Source organism: Azolla caroliniana, unplaced genomic scaffold, assembly GCF_043228905.1.
Source record: "Azolla caroliniana isolate FFs.n. ecotype wild unplaced genomic scaffold, voAzoCaro1.0.p SCAF_16, whole genome shotgun sequence".
In the NCBI taxonomy this organism is placed as follows: Eukaryota; Viridiplantae; Streptophyta; class Polypodiopsida; order Salviniales; family Salviniaceae; genus Azolla; species Azolla caroliniana.
In genome coordinates, this window is record NW_028230451.1 from 1,427,618 (window position 1) to 1,445,930 (window position 18,313).

At 38.9% G+C, this 18,313-nt stretch overlaps 1 protein-coding gene across 1 annotated transcript; it reads left to right on the forward strand.

Annotated features, from left to right (window-relative positions):
* Positions 1–476: 476 nt before the first annotated feature.
* On the forward strand, positions 477–2,076 carry LOC147853475 (uncharacterized). Its single transcript, XM_087332258.1, has one exon. It carries the CDS (start codon positions 490–492, stop codon positions 2,044–2,046), a length of 1,557 nt encoding a protein of 518 aa, XP_087188384.1. The 5' UTR covers positions 477–489; the 3' UTR covers positions 2,047–2,076.
* Positions 2,077–18,313: the final 16,237 nt, after the last annotated feature.

Genomic DNA, 18,313 nt, shown 5'->3' on the forward strand with positions numbered 1-18,313 from the left:
AGCTTTTTATGGGACCACGTTATCGTCGTGAAGAGAAACGATAAAGGAATGCATATAAATGAATGCAAACATTGCAAGCACGTGTTTGCTGGTGGTCCACACCGAATCAAAGCCCATCTTTTGGGGCTAAAAGGACAAGGTGTGGATAAATGCCGCAAAGTCACTGGAGCAATAAAAGATGAGATAAAGAAATTGATATTGGATGTGGATGCTCATGAAAGTACTAATGCTAATGAAAATTCTATTGCAGAAAGTGAGAATAATGTCGATGTAAGTACATCTAATGCCAATGTTGTGCCACCTACTTGTGCATCTGTAGTTGACATGTCATCTTCATCATGTAAGAAGAGGAAAATTGAGAATACTAGTGGATCCTTACAAATCTCTTGGCAAAAAAGTTTGAATAAGAATGCCGATGAATCAGTGAGAAGATTCTTTTTTGTAGAGGATATTCCACATCTTAAGGTTGATAGTTCCTTTTTTCATGATATGGTTCAAGCAATTGCAAAGGCTGGTCCGTCATATAAGCCACCAAGTTCTTTCCAATTGGGAAAGAGGCACTTAGATGAAGAAGTAAAAGTTGTTGAAGATAAACTTTCATGCATCAAAGAGAAATGGAAAATATATGGATGCACTATAGTGAGTGATGGTTGGTCAGATACTAGAAGTAGACCAATAATTAATGTTCTAGCTTCATCAATGTTTGGTTCAATGTTTTTGAGGTCGGTGGATACAAGTGGAGAATGTAAAACGGGGGAGTATATCTTTAATATTCTAAAAGCTACCATTCTTGAAATTGGCCCAACAAATGTTGTGCAAGTATGCATGGATAATGCATCAAATTGTGTGGCAGCGGGACATATGATAGAGAAAGAGTGGCCCATGATATTTTTTACTCGATGCACATGTCATTGCCTTGATTTGTTGTTTGAGGATATAGGAAAATGTGCTTGGGTTAATGATGCTTTGAGATTAGGTATGAAGGTTACTACGTTCATCACAAGAAAGCTATATGTGCTTGCAATGTTTCGCAAGTTTAGTAAAAAGGAATTGTTGAAGCCTTCTACTACAAGGTTTGCTTATAGTTTCATTGTGCTATCAAATTTGTTGGATGATAGAGTGTATAGTGGTTTAAGAAGAATGGTAGTTAGTGAAGAATGGTGCCAATGGAAGGGATCTAAAACTCAACATGCAGAAGAAGTAGTTTCGATAATATTGAATGCTTCCTTTTGGTCAAATGTAAAGATGATAGTGGAAATATGCTCACCAATTTTAAAAGTGTTGCGATTGGCGGATAGAGAAGGTGCAACAATGGGGTTGATATATGAATGTACACGAAGAATGATAGAAGAAATAAATAAAATGCAAGGAATCAATAACATGTTGCTTGATGAAATTAGAGGATTATGCATGGATAGATGCAAAATGTTACATTCACCATTACATGCAATTGGATACCTCTTACATCCAATTTGGTGGGAAAATTCTCAAGTTTTTGATAATGTGGTGAATGCTAGTTGGATAGACACCATTATGCGATATGCAAATGGTGACATTAAGATGCAAGGTAATTTATTAGATGAGTGTCATGCTTATAAAACTAAAGAGAAGGGTATTTTTCAACTTCCACCTTCAAATGATCCTACTAGAATGAAAGATGGTGTTAAGTGGTGGGAATTATTTGGAGGAGAAACCCCAAATTTAAGTAAACTTGCAATACGAGTGCTTTCTCAAGGTACTTGTGCATCTCCATGTGAGAGAAATTGGAGTACCTTTTCATTGATACACACTAAGAGGAGAAATAGGTTGAGTCATGATCATATAGAGAAGCTAGTATACTTGCATACAAACCATCGTCTATTAAAGAAAGTCAAAGAAAGAGATTCATGCCGTATAGAAGTGACTTTGGATATGATTAATAAAGAAGAAGATGATGATAGGCTTTTGGTATTGCAAAGTCAACATGCAACTATGGTTAATGAGGATTTTGACGAAGATGATGATGATGGGCAAGATGTTAACTTTGACAATGCACCTCAAGAGTAGAGAGGCGTGGATTAACAATTAGTACTATAAATTTAGAGGTTAGAGCTACTTTCTAGGTTAATGTTCATGTTTGAAGTTTTGAACTTTGGATAAATTTTGGTTCATGTTTAGAACTTTGGATGCTATTTTGTTAGTTTTCAATGAATTTAAGGTCTTGATTTTTGTCTATAAAAATCTTGATTATTTTCTATTTTTTATATTTTTTAAAAAAAATTTAGAGTAATAAAAATAAATATAAATATAAATATAGACGAATGGATTCCAATCATACTTGGAACCATTTCACGTATGAGTATGATACGAATATTCACGTATGAGTATGACACGTTTGAGACGTATGGCTAGAACTATGTATATGAGCAATAAAATGTGGGATAGATGATATTTTACTATTCTTTTTTGTTTATTCCTACATCTTTATTATTTAGGATGTATGCACAAAGCTTCTAAGTTTGCCATTGCCAATTGGCAAGGCAAAATATCTTCAAGATACTAAGAAACAAATGCCCAAATGGGTGAGAAAGAAATCACACACTTGGATATGTGATAAGTTGAATTGTGCACAACATGCCATACTAATTGAAGCACAAGCTTGATTAGATCTTTATATGAAGGAGAGAAATGTAGATAATGTAAACAATTGTCCAACAATCATGGTTGATTATGTTATAAAAAATTATCTAGAATTGTAATGAAAGAAAAGTTTAGTGCATAGTTTGAATGTAATGATAAAATAGCTTATAGACAAACTAGTTCATGAGAGCACGATAACATCATCGATCACATAACGTCATGCTAACAATCAATTTTTTTGATAGGAAAATGATTGAATTGTTGCTTTATGGACGCCATGGATGTTTTTTATATGGTGTGACGCCATATCAACAACTTCGGAGTAATGAGCAACATTGGAAACACATGATAGAGCTCAAAGTACTAAGTGAATGGTTGCAATTTCTTGAATCTACGAGAAGGTGGTATGTCGTATGTATAGAAGATGGACTTCCAAAATTTTTAACTCACACTTATAATATTGTGCAAGGATGTTGACTACTTCCAAATCTATTATGTTTGTACATTGATGAATTTTCAAAGCAAGAAGGCATTACTGAGGTTACCAATAGGAAGATAATTATCATGCTTTTTGTACATAAAAATTAGGTAGCAATCTAAAAAAGTACTTTATAAGATACTCAAAAACTTCCAAGTGTATTAGAAAACTTATGTGTGTACTATAATTTGAGTATCATTAGCTCTTTAAAATAAAGGTTATGCTTATGAGGACTCAAAATAAGGATAAAACACACATTTTGTACAAGGGAAAAGTACCATGATACCCCTAGAAGTTCGTCTATTTACCAGAACGTCCCTGGAAGTTCCAAATTTACCAAACTACCCCTATGTCCAAAAAATTACACTTTATAAAGTAATTATACACTCAAATCTACAAGCCCTATTTACCAAAGATGGAAGAAATGGACCCAAACTAGCCCTATTTACCAAAGATTTGAGTGTTTAATTACTTTATAAAGTGTAATTTTTTGGACATAGGGGTAGTTTGGTAAATTTGGAACTTCCAGGGGCATTTTAGTAAATAGACGAACTTCCAAGGGTATCCTAGTACTTTTCCCTTTGTACAATTACGATCCACTTGAAACAACACAAAGCTTTAAACACATTGTATGCATTTGAGGCCATATGAAATGGAGGAGAAATCAAATGTTGGATTGTTAAGCCCGCCCTTATGAAGTTTTGCCCACTCAAAGATAGGAATATCATATTTGCCCCTAAATCTTGGGAGTGGATTGATTTTCATCAAGATGAAGGAACTTGAAATGGTTCTTCCTATTAAACATATTCTTTTGAGATAACCATCACAATATTCCATGAAGACACCTTTTTTTTTCCAAAAAATGGTTGGGAGCTAGTAAAAGTACAAAAAGGTCTTGTAAGAACAAGTAAGCCTTTGTGTGTTGTGTGATTGATAAAGTGTTTCCATATAGCCTTGATTACCCTAGAAAAACACAAAGGGTTGGCACCCTAAGGGTGAGCACCTGTGTACTACAAAATCCTAAGAACAATACAAAAGGCCTCAAAGTCAATATGATTCCAATGATTCTCAGTGAACATGTGCACCACTATTTTCTAATGATTATATTGCCGTTTATGACAAGTAATTCACAATGCTCATTTCTCTCTTTACGATATGACAACATTACTTGAATATTATAAGGTCATGGTTGTCGTACTATCTTAAGTTTAATTACAAGACCTAATTGTAGATTCTAAGTCGATGAGAGTTTGGTAGCTAAAGAAGTTACGTAGAGAAATTGTCCTTTTAACAATTGTAGGAGCATCAAGTAAGAGTCATGTGTCATTTGATTGATGAAGTGCACTCCTAAAACCATGATTACCATATAAGAAAACAAACACAAGGAACCGACGAACCTCCTAAGGTTGAGGGCTTTATGTGTTAAAGTCAAAGACTAGGGGTAATGCAAATAGGACTCACATGAATCTTTGCTAAACACATGCAATAATATTGTCTTCTTATTTTTTCAATTTTGATAAATAATATGTTGTTTTTGTTTTGTCCCAACACAAACTCTATGAGATCATTGGTGATGAAAGGAATTTTCAAGCGCTTGATGAATTTTTCAGAACAAGGCCATGTAGAGAAAGTTCTTGTGATTGACGAAGGAGTTCTCGGAACAACTAAAAGTCGTGTGTCATTTGATTGGGGGAAGGCACCGCCTAAACCATGTTTTACGTAGACAAATAGAAGGAATTCAAAACCTAAGGTTGGTGGTAACCTAAAGGGCCAAGGACCAATAGGATTTAGATGACTATTCTTGAATGTATGCAACAATTTTGTCTAATTATTTTGTCAATCATGATTAATAATGAGTAGTGTTTGTTTTTTTCTTGAAGAAACTCTATTTAAGGTTATTACTTGATAAGTTGTTGAATATTATATGTACTGTGGCCTCACAATCATAGAGTTATTATAAAATCCTTGACCGTAAAACGTGGTCCTTGCATTTTAATATATAACATGTGAATTTTTTGATATATTTGACAATGATGTATGAGTTAGGCCACGTATTTGTAGCACATGGACGAATGGTCTCATTGACATTATTATCTATCAAACAATCTCTCTCTCTCTCTCTCTCTCTCTCTCTCTCTCTCTCTCTCTCTCCCTCTCTCTATGTCTATATATATACATAATATCATCCAAAAATAATACAACATACACATAAAACACTGGGAAGTTAACATAGGACACATGCAATAATAGTTTGAAGTTATTATTGAATAACCACTTAATATGATGAAGAACCAACACCTTGCCTTTATTCATTATGCATTACTCACTCTTCTATTTGTGTTGATGGATTATTCCACAAGTGGAGTTGCCCAATCTATAAAAGACCAGTTCCTAAATGCACACAATGTGGAGCGACAATCATTGGGCATTCCAGTTCTAGTGTGGAATGACACATTAGCAACCTATGCCAACCAATATGCTGTAAGCCAAGATAAACCCCAAGCTGGTTGCTCAGGCGCACTTGTCCACTCGAATGGTCCTTATGGCGAGAACCTATATTGGTATTGGACTAGCACTGGAGTTGTTGCAACCCCTAATCAGGCAGTGCAAGATTGGATTTCCGAGAAACGCAATTACAACTACCAAAACAACACTTGTGCTGTTGGTAAACAATGTGGCCATTACACTCAAGTGGTATGGGCCAAGACACGTCATCTTGGATGTGCTATTCGTGCATGCACCTCTAACACTGGTGCAACATACATCATATGTAGCTACAATCCTCGTGGAAACATTATTGGTCAACGCCCATACTAATTATTCATCTAATATTTATACATATCAACATACTACTAGTGTTCCTACACCAATAAATTACACATGCTTTGTAATTCATCTCACCTAAGCAATAATTTACCCTGCTTTGTTTCTATGTAATTGCACCCAGAATAAACTCACTATAATTTATTCACATTTGATTCTATTTAATTGCATATCATCTCTATTCATAATGAGTCAAAGTAATTTCCCGACTTTCCTATGCTTTTCTTTGGTGAATTTTTATGCTTGTTATTTAGTAAGATAACTATTGTCTCATTTCTAAAAGTAGCCATAATTTATAGAAGGTATAGGTATTATAATTATGAGATCTGAAATTTGGTTTTCTAGTTTTTGAAACTGAGTGAAACTTACCCAATCTTAAGATAAAAAGGGATAAAACGATTATAAAACACAATAAAAATGAATAAGAATATGGTAAAACATAATAAAAAAGGATAAAAATATGATACTTTTCATATTCATAGTAAACATTAGGATGAAGTTTGACGTACATTTACAAAAATTTAAATGGCTAGCATTTCTTTGCGAGTATAAATTACCCAATCTTTAGATAAAAAGGAATTAAACTATTATAAAACACAATAAAAATGAATAAGAATATGGTAAAACATAATAAAAAAGGATAAAAATATGATACTTTTCATATTCATAGTAAACATTAGGATGAAGTTTGATTTACATTTACAAAAATTTAAATGGCTAGCATTTCTTTGCGAGTATAAATTATTTGACACTCTTCTTTAAGCCCCCCCCTAGACGTTCTACCCAAATATAATTACCATGTTATATCCGGCTTAAGAGAATGTTTGTGTGCATGGCATGATATTGTCATTCTCATTTTGTTATTTCCAGAGAATTGTCTTCTCAATATATACATGATACAAGCCTTTGGACATCTCTTTCCATTAATACCAAGGTGAATATATCTATCTATCTATCTATCTATATACATACATACATGCATGAACCCATCTCTTTGTACACAATGTAGGCCATTGCTTCATGCATGATGCAACCTAAGTAACATTGTCACTGACGCGAGATGGGGTGTATGGACATTACTAACCAAGGAGTTTCTTCAACTTTGCATATTTTACCTTCAAAAAGTTTTTTAAGTTTAACTCATATTTGAGTATTTTTTTCTTACATTTTTCTCATAGCCACAATGTTAAATAGTAACATTCTTGAACATTCAAAGTTACTAGTAAACTCCATTTTCAAATCACATGGCTAGGCTCAAGAGTCTGTTTCCCTTAAAAGTTAAGCTTCATATAAGAAGTAAGGTGATTCTTTGGTCATGGCATCTCAGATACAGAGTGAGGTGTTACCAATTGCATATGCTTTCATGCCCATTAAACTAAAACTGAACTATTGCCGATTCCTATGATTGGTTGCTAAGAATGATTTAGAGCCGATTTAGATGGATGTAAATTTATTTTCTTACATGGAGATCTTGAGGAGGAGATCCATATGGAATAAACCGAAGTGTTATGAGGTTCGTGGAAAAATGCATTAGGAATGTATGCTCAAGAAGAGCTTTTATGGATTTGTGTAGTTCCCTAGAAAGTGGCACCAAAAGTTTGATGCCTTTATGGAGTCATACGATTATAGTAGAAGCAATAAAGTTCTTATTTCTACACAAAGAAATGTCTAAATGGAACTTATGCGATTTTGATACTCTTATGTGGATAACATGCTCATTGCCAGTAAAAACGAGGATGTGTTGTCGTGAAGATTCGTCACTATGTGCGGATTGTGAGACGGAACCGCCGAGGTTCTGGACCAAAAGGACTCGAAGATTGCACTAGCTTTAGTGAGAAAGGAATTAAGATAGATTGAAAGAGAGAGAGATTGAGATAAGATAGAATGCTTGACTCTAGATTGAGAGAGATTAAGATTGAACTCTTGACTTTAGATTTGAAGAACAAGATTGATACCTCAATTGGATATCGAATTTCTTACTTTTAATTTCTTGATTAATACATCAATTGGATAACGAATTTTATTCTTAATATTTTAATTTTAATTTTGATATAAAGTACAAAGCTCTCCTTTTGATCTTTTTCATCCACCCTTTTATAAATGCTCCCATGCATATGATGCATGTGAGGGTACAAGACATGCATACAATGCATGAAATGCATGAAATGCATGTGATGCATGTTTGCCATTTGGCGCTCACGTATCACATGTCAATCAAGCTCTAATATGAGGATTTACATGTAAAATTATAATGATATGCAACCCATTTCTAAAGAAATGACATAGCCTAGTGGTAAGTCTATTGCCTTCTATCTTGGAGGTGCAAAGTTCAAGTCTTGCTTGCATCTTTTCTTTTTATGCACAAAATACTATTAGGCTTTTGGACCAAATATCTTTAAGACACCATGCACCGCGATCAACCGACTCGACCGATCCGTCCAATTTGCATTCGTTTGGTTTGATTTGGTCCGCATCCCAAGTCGCTTGCTGGTCACCGGTTCCGCCGGTTCCACTAGCTCACCGGCTCTAACGCCGGATGCTGCCTGTTCCGAATCGGCTCACCGATTGCCGAACGCATCCGGTTGCCAGCTCCATCCAGTTTCCAGTCCTGTTATCGGCCGGTTTGAGTTTCTTCACCAACCGGTTCGGGCACTTAGCCACATCCGATGACTTAGCCACATATGTCCATCTAGACAAAAGTGGCCCAAGTCCAACTATTTCTTATGTGCTGTTTTAACACATAGATGAAATATGATGGATCTCAATCTTCTTATATAGTTGGAGCCTAAACTTTTCCTATCTATGTGGGATATTTCACAGTTTTATTTTTCTCTTTTTCTTTTGCAAAACTTCATACCCACATAACTTGACACTTAGATGTCCGTTTCTTATGTAGTGAAGTGCATTCGAAAGCTCTTCAAGACCTCCATCTCTTTGTACGAAGATATTAAACTAATTTCAAATTAGTATCTTCACTATTATTGTTTTATCCGATTCATACTCGATTTCGTATGTTTTATGCGATTTTCACACCATTGCCGAAGTTTTTAGAATGAGTGTGGAGGAACCCATACGATTCCATCGTTCGCCTTTTTCGTGCTGCACTTAGCCATTTCCATCTTAAAGTTGCTCGAATCAGCATTGACCTTTGCTTCCTTGCCGCCGTTGCTCGAATCAGTATTGACCTTTGCTTCCTCGTCGTCAGCTTCCGTCTCTTGGGTCTTACATCGGTTAACGCCCAAGTCTCTAGAACTATTGCGGGGAAAGGCTCTTCATGGCCATTCACCATCTTTGTATTGACGTCATTTTCCATAGCTATCTCTTCAAAGTCATGGGCCTCGTACCCATCGATCCTTTTTACTGAGCAATCCTTTATTATGCTTCTCTCTTTGTCGCATGTATTAGCTTCGACCTTCGGTTCTTCGCCATCACCTCCGGTCTCTTGGGTCTTACATCGGTTTTCGGATGCAATTGCCCAAGTCTTTGGAACAAGTGTGGAGAAAATTTGGCCGTCATCATTGTCTGTATTATCTTGGTCCTTCTCTTCCTTTTCGCCACCATCCGTCTCTTGGGTCTCATGTTGATTCCGGGACGCAACTGCCAAAGTCTCTAGATGAAGTGTTAGGAAAGTCTCCACATGACCATCCGCCATCGACTCGTCCATAGCCATCTCCGACTTGATGTCGTTTTTCGTGGCTATCTCTTCAATCTCATGGGCCTCGTACCCATTGACCTTCTTGATCGAACAAGCTTCGATTATCCTTCTCTCTTCGTCGCATGTATTCGTTTTGACCTTCGGCTCCTCGCCAACACCTTCCATCACTTGGGTCTCATGTTGGTTCTTGGACGCAACTACCCAAGTCTCCGGAACATGTGTGGAGAAAATCCGGTCATGATTGTTGTCGACGCTTATTGTCTTATTCATAGCCGCCTCCTCGATGTTGATTTTAGTGGTGAGATCCTTCATCATGTCGATCTCACACTTTTTATCTCCCTTAATGCAAGCTTCGATTTGGCTTGCTCCATCATCCGTTGTTTCGAACACAACGCATGTTCCGAAACATTTGTCCTCCCTCAAAGTGGCCTTCTCCGTCCTCGAGTCATCATGAATCTTCTTTTTATGTTGGATGCGTTGTTTAGGCGTCTCAACTTCTTTAGATGGTTTTGATTTTTCTACGCTTGGTCTTACCAAGTTATTATATCATCGAGCAATCGATGACGCCTGTCGATCTTGTTGCATGCTTGCTTCACCGCAACCTAGTCCGCCACAAGCCCGTTCGCTTGGGTATCATCTTTGAGGAGAGTTCCCAACTCTCGCCTATCCTTCATGTCCACAACTTTCAAGAAGTACAAAGTCTTGTCCTCCTCAAGTAGCACTTGGTCCGTGGTGGGGAGACGACGAAACATTTGGTCGAACTCGTCGTACACCCTTGAGGCGCTCATCTTCTTATTTTTCTTCTCTATCCACCTCATCAAGGTATGTCGAGTCATCCTCGACAAATCTTTCGTCATGAACTCCGCTAATATTGATCTTTCAAACTCTGACCACATTGTCTTGCCTTCTTGAAGCTCGATGACACGTCTTTGGATGTTGTTGGCAACAACTCTCTTGAAGCTTGCGATTTGACGTGCTTCGGACACGTCCCTTTGATTCATCTCCCTTCTATATGCATCAAGGAACTTCGTAATGTTCCTTCCGTCAAATTGACCCTTGAGCTCAACGACACGATCGACAACCTTCTCCACGCTCGCATTGTTGCGGGTGGTAAATACTTTAAAAAGTCTTTTGTTTGGAATATTGTTTCGATTCATGATTTATGGGTGTGGTGGAAGTGTCGGCACAACAAGAAATATGAAGGTACCGAGTATAATGTGGTGGATATGATAAAGATGTTCTGGGACAACTTGATACACATAGTTAAGGGAGAGTATGATAATATCAAAGAAACAACAGAAAAGGTGCATAAGAAAAGAAGGAAGATTCGTCAAATATGGTGGCTAATACCTCTATGGCTAGATGGGACACATGAAAATAGCTGGAATTATGTGCCCCCACGATGCTTGTTTCCTCCGCCTAGTCCTTTCTTATTTCATTCTTAAGTTGGGATGAAATATATTTCCTTCACATAAGAACATAAATTTGAATCTTTTGTGTTTGAGAAGGAAGTTGATATGTTGGTGATCGTTAGCGATGGTGATATGATTGATGTGGATTGGAGGAAGTTTACGGCTAGGACTACTGGGGTATCTAATCCCATTCGCTCCCCTAGCTTTCGTCTCTCAGTGTCAGTGTCAGCCCAACAGAGTGCCTTCGCCTTTGGTGTTCTTTCCGATCTCTACGCATTTCACCGCTCCATCGAAAATTCCCTCTACCCCCAAAACATGTCACTTAGGGACCCTACTTGGACGAAGACAAGCTGTCGTGTAGGACGGGGTAGGGTGGGTTGCTGGTTAGATCCATCACGGATCGTACATGGACGATAGTTGGAGTCAGCGGTTTATTTTCTATTTTTTATAACGATGAGTGACAATGTTGTAGAGGCTGAAGTTGATATCATGAGAAGGATGTTGGCGGGCATCGACGAGAGGGCAAGATGGTCGGAGACATCGATAGGTTGATGTGGTTTGAATGAAGAAGACTTTAGGTTTCTCACTACAATGACTGATGATGGTGTGGCGGTATGGATTGAAGCATAGTAATATGATGAGAGGATGAGTGATGATGGTGTGGGGGCCGAAGCAGATCATGAGGGGAGGAGGAAATAGTCTAGATTCATTTTGTTGTTATTTAGATAGGAATTTGGCGATATTCGGCGAGATGGTTGATGTGGACTGAATGAAGAATTTTTTGTGATTTGTTTGTTTTTGTCAGGATGAGTGATGATGTTGTAGGGGTTGAAGCTATTATCACGGGAAGGAAGTTGATATGTTGTTGATCATCGGCGATAGCGAGATGATTGATGTGGATTGGAGGAAGTTCATTTTCTGTTTTTTGTAAGGATGAGTGATGGTGTTGTATGGGCTGAAGCTATATCATGAGAAGGTGAGGAACTTTTTAGATTCATATTTTGTTATATGTATAGGATGTTAATGATAATCGACGATATGGCAAGATGGTCGGCCAGATGTTAATGAGGATTGAATGAAGATGATTTTATGTTGTTCATTAGGATCAGTGATGATGATGGTAGAGATTGAAGCAAATTGTCAAGATGAGACGATGATTGATGATGGTGTAGAGGCCAAAGCAGAGCATGAGTAGGAAACATTCTACACTCATTTTGTTGTTATTTATACAGGAATCTGGTGGTAATTGGCAAGATGGTTGATGTGCACTGAAGGAAGAATATTTTCTTTGTGATAAGGATGAGCGAAGATGATGGGGGGGTCGAAGCTGACTATTATGAGTAGGTGAGGAAATTTTTAGACTCATTTTTTGCTGTATGTACAGGATGTTGGTGGGCATCTCCAAGATGGCAAGATGGTCCGCGAGATCCAATTGTTGATGTGGACTAAATGAAAAAGATTTTAGGTTTTTCATTATGTTGAGTGATGATGGTGTGGCGGTAGGGATTGAAGTATAGTAACATAATGAGAGGATGAGTGATGATGGTGTGGGGGTTGAAGCAGATTATGAGGGGGGAGGAAATAATCTAGATTAATTTTGTTGATTCGTTGGTCTTCTCATAGAGCCTTGAGGTGCCCACAAGAAGGATGCTCTTCAACGTTAGTGTTGGATGCTCTTCAAATCGGCTCAACCTTGGTTGATACTGTTGAGAGATCAAGCTCAACTTAGTTTAGTTAGTTGGTCAACACATGTAACTTAGTAGTTACCTAGATAGAATCTAGTTGGTGTGTTGACCATAAAATCTTAAATAGGATTTTGTACTTGAGTGGGATACATTGTAGACCCACCACTCCATGCTCATTTAATATAGGACTTACACGTTGCACTTATATTCTCCTAGCACATGTGCACCCTTGCACATGAAACCTATATATACCTCATTGAAGGTATTTTTGTATTTGATGATAGTTGATGATATTTACCTTTTAATATACTTTATCATCCCCCATCTTGTTTTTATGTTCATAAGTGTACTCCTCTCTCTTCCTCTCACGCACACATACACGCACATATCACTTAATCTTCCGCTACGTAATCACATAATTAGGTAATAATTATTCCTTAGTTAATTAACTATTCCTTAACATGGTGTCAGAGCGTGTGGTTTAGCATATCCACTAAGTCCACCCGACACTCCGTGATTGTGTATTCAAAATGCCGACGACAAATTCTGGCCATCCTCTACCGTAGCGCCGCTACGTAGCACAAGTACGTGATCGAAGAAAGAAGAGCCAAAAAGGAAGACACAAAACAATATGAACACACAAATGGGTAGCTCGCACCCTAGCGAAAAGCTAGACCGGAGCAATTATTCCTCTTAGGAGTACAAGATGACCCAATACCTCGTCGGCCAAGGGTATTGGAGCTACATCAACGGTGCACTCGAGAACAAGCTCGAGAACACAAATGCCAACTACCCAACATGGGCGCAAGGAGCTAGTCGGGTAATGTATTGCTTGGCAACATGTGTCCACGACCATATGCTTAGCCACATTCGAGACACCAAGACGCCTAACGAGGCGTGGGAGAACTTAAAGAAAATGTTCGCCACCAACACGACTGCCCGCAAACTTCAACTCCGGCAAGAGTTGAATAACATTCGGCAAAAAGACATGTCCGTGTCGGACTACACCGCCAAAATCAAGAGCATTTGTGACTCGCTTGGCTCCATCAACATAAACGCCGACGAAGAGGAGATGGTTCAAGTATGCTTGGACGGCCTCGCACAACGATTTGATCCACTATGGACGGTAATCTTGGCGAGAGATAACCCTCCTTTGTTCTTCGACCTCCAATCGATGTTATTGGACAAATGTTCTTCTCGAATTCGGACGGTGGTCGTGGAAGAGGTCATGGCGGTAGAAGAGGAAGCCATCGAGGAACCTTCGAAAGAAGGGGGAGCTTCCAAGCCGAACAAGGTCGGCAAATGAGGTCCACAACTTGCAATTATTGCGGCAAAATTGGCCACTATGAGGCGGAGTATCGGAAGAAAAGAAGCGAGTCGGCGTCGACAAGTCGACAACTCACAAACTACGCCAACAACTCCGAATACGATGATTACGACAGACTATTCATAATGAGGCATAGAGCGAACTCTATGAAGGCCTCCAACTCCGCAAGCGCCTACAACTCGAAAGACGTGTGGTTCGTCGATTCCGGCACCTCACATCACATGACATCTCACGAAGAGTGGTTTCGTGATTTACGAACGCCGGATCGACCTGGCTTCATAGAGACGGGAGATGACACCACGCACCCCATTCGGCACATCGGCAATGTCTCATTTGGGAAAGAAGGCGAGCAAACTTGCATAAAGAATGTCTTGCACGTGCCCACAATAACGAAGAATTTGGTCTCGGTCGGCCAAATCATGGAGCAAGGCATGCAAGTCCGCTTCAACAACGAAGGTTGTTTGATTGAGAAAGATGGCTGACTCATAGCGAAGGGGCGGAGAGACGGCCGAATATTCATCCTCGATTCGAACGAGGTGAAATCGGCAATGTACGCTAAAGGTCTCAAAAACGAGACAAACATCGAGTTGTGGCACAAAAGAATCGGCCACATCAACCTCCAATGGCTCTGAGCTATGCAAACAAAGGGAGTCATCATCGGACTTCCGACATTCGAGTCGAAACGAGTCGACCGAGTATGTGAAGCGTGCCAACTCGGCAAACAACATCGACTCCCATTCTTGAAGGAGAGCTCCGCAAGCAAAGGCCTCCTCGACGTCATACACTCAGATGTATGGGGACCGGCTCAAATGCCGACGATCGGCGGATGCCGATACTACGTAACCTTCATCAACGACTACTTGCGCTAGGCGTAGATCTACCCGATGAAGAAGAAGAGCGAAGTGTTCTCCCACTTCCAAAAGCTTAAGGGGCAAGTCGAAAAAGAAACTGGTCGGCACATTCGATGCCTACGATTGGATGGAGGAAAGGAGTACTTCTCCAACGAGTTCACCTCCTACCTCCAAAGTGAAGGCATTCGGAGAGAATTCTCATGCCGACACACACCCCAACAAAATGGAGTCGCCGAAAGGAAAAATTGGCAAATACTCGAGGTAGCATGCGCCCATGATGCATGAGAAGCACATGCCGAATTTCTATTGGGCCGAAGCGGCATCCACGGCCGTCTATCTCATGAACCGGTGCACCACCAATGGAGTCCATGAGCTAACTCCATACAAACTCCTCGTCAGAAGGAAGCCGACCCTGTCGCACCTCAAGGTGTTCGGAAGCATTGCAAATGTACACATTCCGAACGAACAACGACAGAAGCTCGACGTGAAGTCGGAGGAATGTATCCTCATAGGATACTCATCCGAGAAGAAGGCGTACAAGTGCTACAACCCTTCTACCCGAGTGGTTCTGGTAAGTCGAGACGTAATCTTCGACGAGTCCACATCTTGGTACGCACCAGAGACAACTTTGACTCCGACTCCGCTCGACCCGGAATCCGCCGAACAAGATGTAGAAGATGGAGATCTTTTCGAACACATGTTCGAAGAAAGTCCGATCACAGCAAAGCCTAGTGGGCCACAAGAGCCCCAACGCGACCCAAGCCCGTCGCAGCCAAGTACGAACTTGGACAAAGGCAAAGGTAAAATGCCCGAATACGAAGTCGATCACCCCGACGACAATGATTCAGATGGATCGGCTCCCTCACTTGACAGTGAGTTTGGTTTACCCATCATGCGTACACCCGGAGGAAAGAAGGAGCTCACATCAGTGAGTGAAAAACTTTGACGCTCTTCTAGAGAGAAGAATCCTGTCACTCGGCTCGGCTACAACGAGTATATGGCCCATCATTACGCCTTCGCGATGAAGGTAACAACCGAACTGGATGGAAGCTGCACAGAAGCCGACATCGGAAGCCGGACAACACCGAAAACAACGCCGGATGTTGGAAGCCTCACACTTGAGCTTGAGGGAGTGTGTTGAGAGATCAAGCTCAACTTAGTTTAGTTAGTTAGTCAACACATGTAACTTAGTAGTTACCTAGATAGAATCTAGTTAGTGTGTTGACCATAAAGCCGTAAATAGGATTTTGTACTTGAGTGGGATACATTGTAGATCCACCACTCCATGCTCATTTAATATAGGACTTACACGTTGTACCTATATTCTCCTAGCACATGTGCACCCTTGCACATGAAACTTATATATACCTCATTGAAGGTATTTTTGTATTTGATGATAGTTGATGATATTTACCTTTTAATATATTTTATCATCCCCCATCTTGTTTTTGTGTTTATAAGTGTACTTCTCTCTCTCTTCCTCTCTTCCTCTCATGCACACATACACACACATATCACTTAATCTTCCGCTATGTAATCACATAATTAGGTAATGATTATTCCTTAATTAATTACCTAATCCTTAACAGATATGTATGCTAAATGTGGTATGCTTGCAAAATCAAAACAAATGCTTTAAGAGCTTCCTATTCGAAATGAAGTCTCTTTGTCTTCACTAATTTTTGGATATGCCCAACAATGTCGAGGCTACGAAGCACTGAAATGCTTTGGAAAGGATGAGATATGAGGGTTATCTTGTCGATGCAATCACCTTCATTTGCATCATGAAAGCTTGTGGTACCATAGGTGTTTGGAACAACCAAGGAACTGTTGGAAAAGTTTGTTTTTCAAGATGTGAATAGCTTGGAATGCACTCATTATAACATATGTCCAGCATAGACACGACCACAAAGCACTCGACTCATTTGAACAAATGCAAAGCATGGGCATCTCTCTAGATATGGTTACTTTTATATGTATCTTCAAGGCATATGGGAGTACTGGAGCCATAGAGAAGGGGAAATAAATTCATCATATTATTTCTAGTAAAGGGTTTATTGGAGAAAGATATTATGCTTGGCACTGCGTTGGTTGATATGTATGTGAAATGTGGATGTCAATTATAAAAATGATGCCATTTTCAAATTAACCTACAATTGGAGGTTGGGAAATTGAGTTTCGATCAGGCAATACCATTGGATTATAGTTGAATGTAAGAATATGTTTGTTTATTGATGATTGCCATAGATCCTTCAATGATGTTTGGGTATCCAAAGTCGTTCTCATGCTTATGGGATAACTGAAAATGGCACAGGACAAAAGGTCATGTGGCATTATAGTAGCAACTAACTTGTTGCAAAAGCTTCCCAATGAACCTTCTTTATCATCATGGATGGTTATTTTAAGATATTGCCAACTTCATGGGAATGTTGATGTGGCAAAAGAAGCAATTGAATTTATCATCAAGTTGGCGCAAAAAAAAACAAAAAAAACTGCGCACTGTCTTTTTTGTGGAGGTTGACTATGCATCTTGTTGATTTGGAGAATGGGGAAAAAGAAAGAATATAGTCTCTTGAACAACACTGTTTTCAAGTTATGCTGAAAATGAGGGTGGGGAGGATGCTCTTATGCCACTCATGATACATCGGGAAGGCATATCTCTGAATGTTGTGGTCAGTATTTTAATAGTAGAAAAAGACAATAAGTGCACAACAATATCTGCAAACAAGGTCAATTGGTAGTCTCTTCAATACTTGGTTGACAATGATATACCTTCAAAAACAAGCATCATCAGGTGCAAGAGAAGGGTCACTATTTTGGCACTGTTGGAGCTTTCGGTGAGGTGCATGAAGATGGATCAATCAACAAGGAATTTCAAGAACTTTAGGAATTGTTTACTAGAGGAAAATTGTTCCAAACGAATCAATACTTTTTCTTACAAAGAGATGCAAAAAAGAAGGAAACCTGGCTTGTGTTAAGCAATAACCTTATTATAAAAATGGTTTGTTAGCAGACATCATTATTGCAAGTAAGATGATAGACATGATAACCATACAATTGCAAGTGGATATGACTTGAATGTCTTTGTGAGAAATGCTCTTATAGACATGTATTGCAAGTGCAAAGACACTGACAATGCAAGCAGATTATGAAGAAACGTGAGATGTCTGCTAAGATTGAAAGAACGGGGTTGCTGAATGAACATTTTTCTTGGATATGCTGAATATGAATAAGATTGGCTAGAAAGATTATTTATCTTTACCTAGAAAGATTGGCTACAACCGTTTGACATGGCTATACAATATTTGTTGTAATATTAGATTATCTTGTATATTGCCCACTTTAATTTTAATACCAATAGAGGATAGTTTTTTATGGAAAAATAATAATAATTTAATAGGTTGATGTAATTCTTCGCTTGGTAGTCAGAATTGAGATCCGAAAAGTCTGTCATGAACCTCGT